The sequence below is a fragment of the Humulus lupulus genome, chromosome 7 (genome assembly GCF_963169125.1).
Source record: "Humulus lupulus chromosome 7, drHumLupu1.1, whole genome shotgun sequence".
Classification (NCBI taxonomy): Eukaryota; Viridiplantae; Streptophyta; class Magnoliopsida; order Rosales; family Cannabaceae; genus Humulus; species Humulus lupulus.
In genome coordinates, this window is record NC_084799.1 from 88110549 (window position 1) to 88111739 (window position 1191).

General features: G+C 38.9%; 1 protein-coding gene across 1 annotated transcript; it reads right to left on the reverse strand.

Annotated features, from left to right (window-relative positions):
* Positions 1 to 584: 584 nt before the first annotated feature.
* LOC133791955 (uncharacterized) lies at positions 585 to 914 on the reverse strand. The gene has a single exon (XM_062229862.1). The coding sequence runs from the start codon at positions 912 to 914 to the stop codon at positions 585 to 587; it is 330 nt and encodes a 109-aa protein (XP_062085846.1).
* Between the last annotated feature and the right edge of the window lie 277 nt (positions 915 to 1191).

A 1191-nucleotide genomic window follows, 5' to 3' on the forward strand; every position in this document is an offset into this window, starting at 1 on the left:
TGCCAAGTGCAAGGGCGGATCTGTCCGAGAGCAAGGGCGCTAGTGCCCCAAAATTTTGGTCTCGCCTCTGACTTCGCTAGCTCATGGTCGCATAATCACGGTGCCTATGCCCTAGTCCCTGGAGCAAAATGTTTCCCTTCTTCTCTCTCTCTCTCTCTCTCTTTTCACGATTTCAAATTATAATCTAAAATCTAAAAAAAAAATAACTGAAAATAAAAGTTGTCAAAATAGAAAAAATTAAGATTAAACTAAAACATGAAAATCATCCAAAACTTAAACAAAAAATTACATAACAATTAAAAGGATTGGGATGCCTCCCAAATGGCGCTATCGTTAACGCCAATCATTCGGACACTGAATTCCTCTTGAGATGGCTTCAGGAGGATAATTGACTTGGCATGATCGATGTGACCACCCAAGTAAAGCTTTACTCTTTGACCGTTCACTTTGAATGATTCGTTGCTCTTGCTTTGTAATTCCACAAATTCGTAAGGAAATACTTTAGCCGCTGTATACGGTCCCGACCACCTTGACTTTAACTTTCCCAAGAATAATTTCAAACTTGAATTGAATAATAACACTTGTTACCCTGGTTGAAACTCTTTACGAAACAAGTTCCTATCATGCCATGCCTTGGTACGTTCCTTGTAGATCTTGGCATTCTCATAAGCTTCATTCTGAAACTCATCAAGCTCATTCAACTGCATTAGCCTATTTTGTCCCACTACATTCTCATCCATATTCAACTTTCTCATGGCCCAATAAGCATGATGCTCTAATTCAACCGGAAAGTGACAAGCATTTCCAAATACCAACCTATAGGGTGACATCCCAATGGGAGTTATAAATGTCATCCTATAAGCCCAAAGCGCATCATCAAGCTTCTTGGACCAATTTTTCCTTGAACTATCCATTGCCTTCTCAAGGATGCTTTTCACTTCTCAATTCAAAATTCTCACTTGACCATACGATTGAGGGTGATATGGAAAGAAATTAAGTGATAGACTCCATATAGAGCAATAAGAGCATCAAGTTTCTTGTTACAAAAATGACTCCCTTCACCACTAATGATAGCTCGGGGAGTAACAAATAGGGTAAATATGTGCTTGTGCAGAAAGTTTAAGACAAATTTACCATCATTAGCTTGACTTGTTGCTGCCTCAACCCACTTAGATACATAATCAACCACTA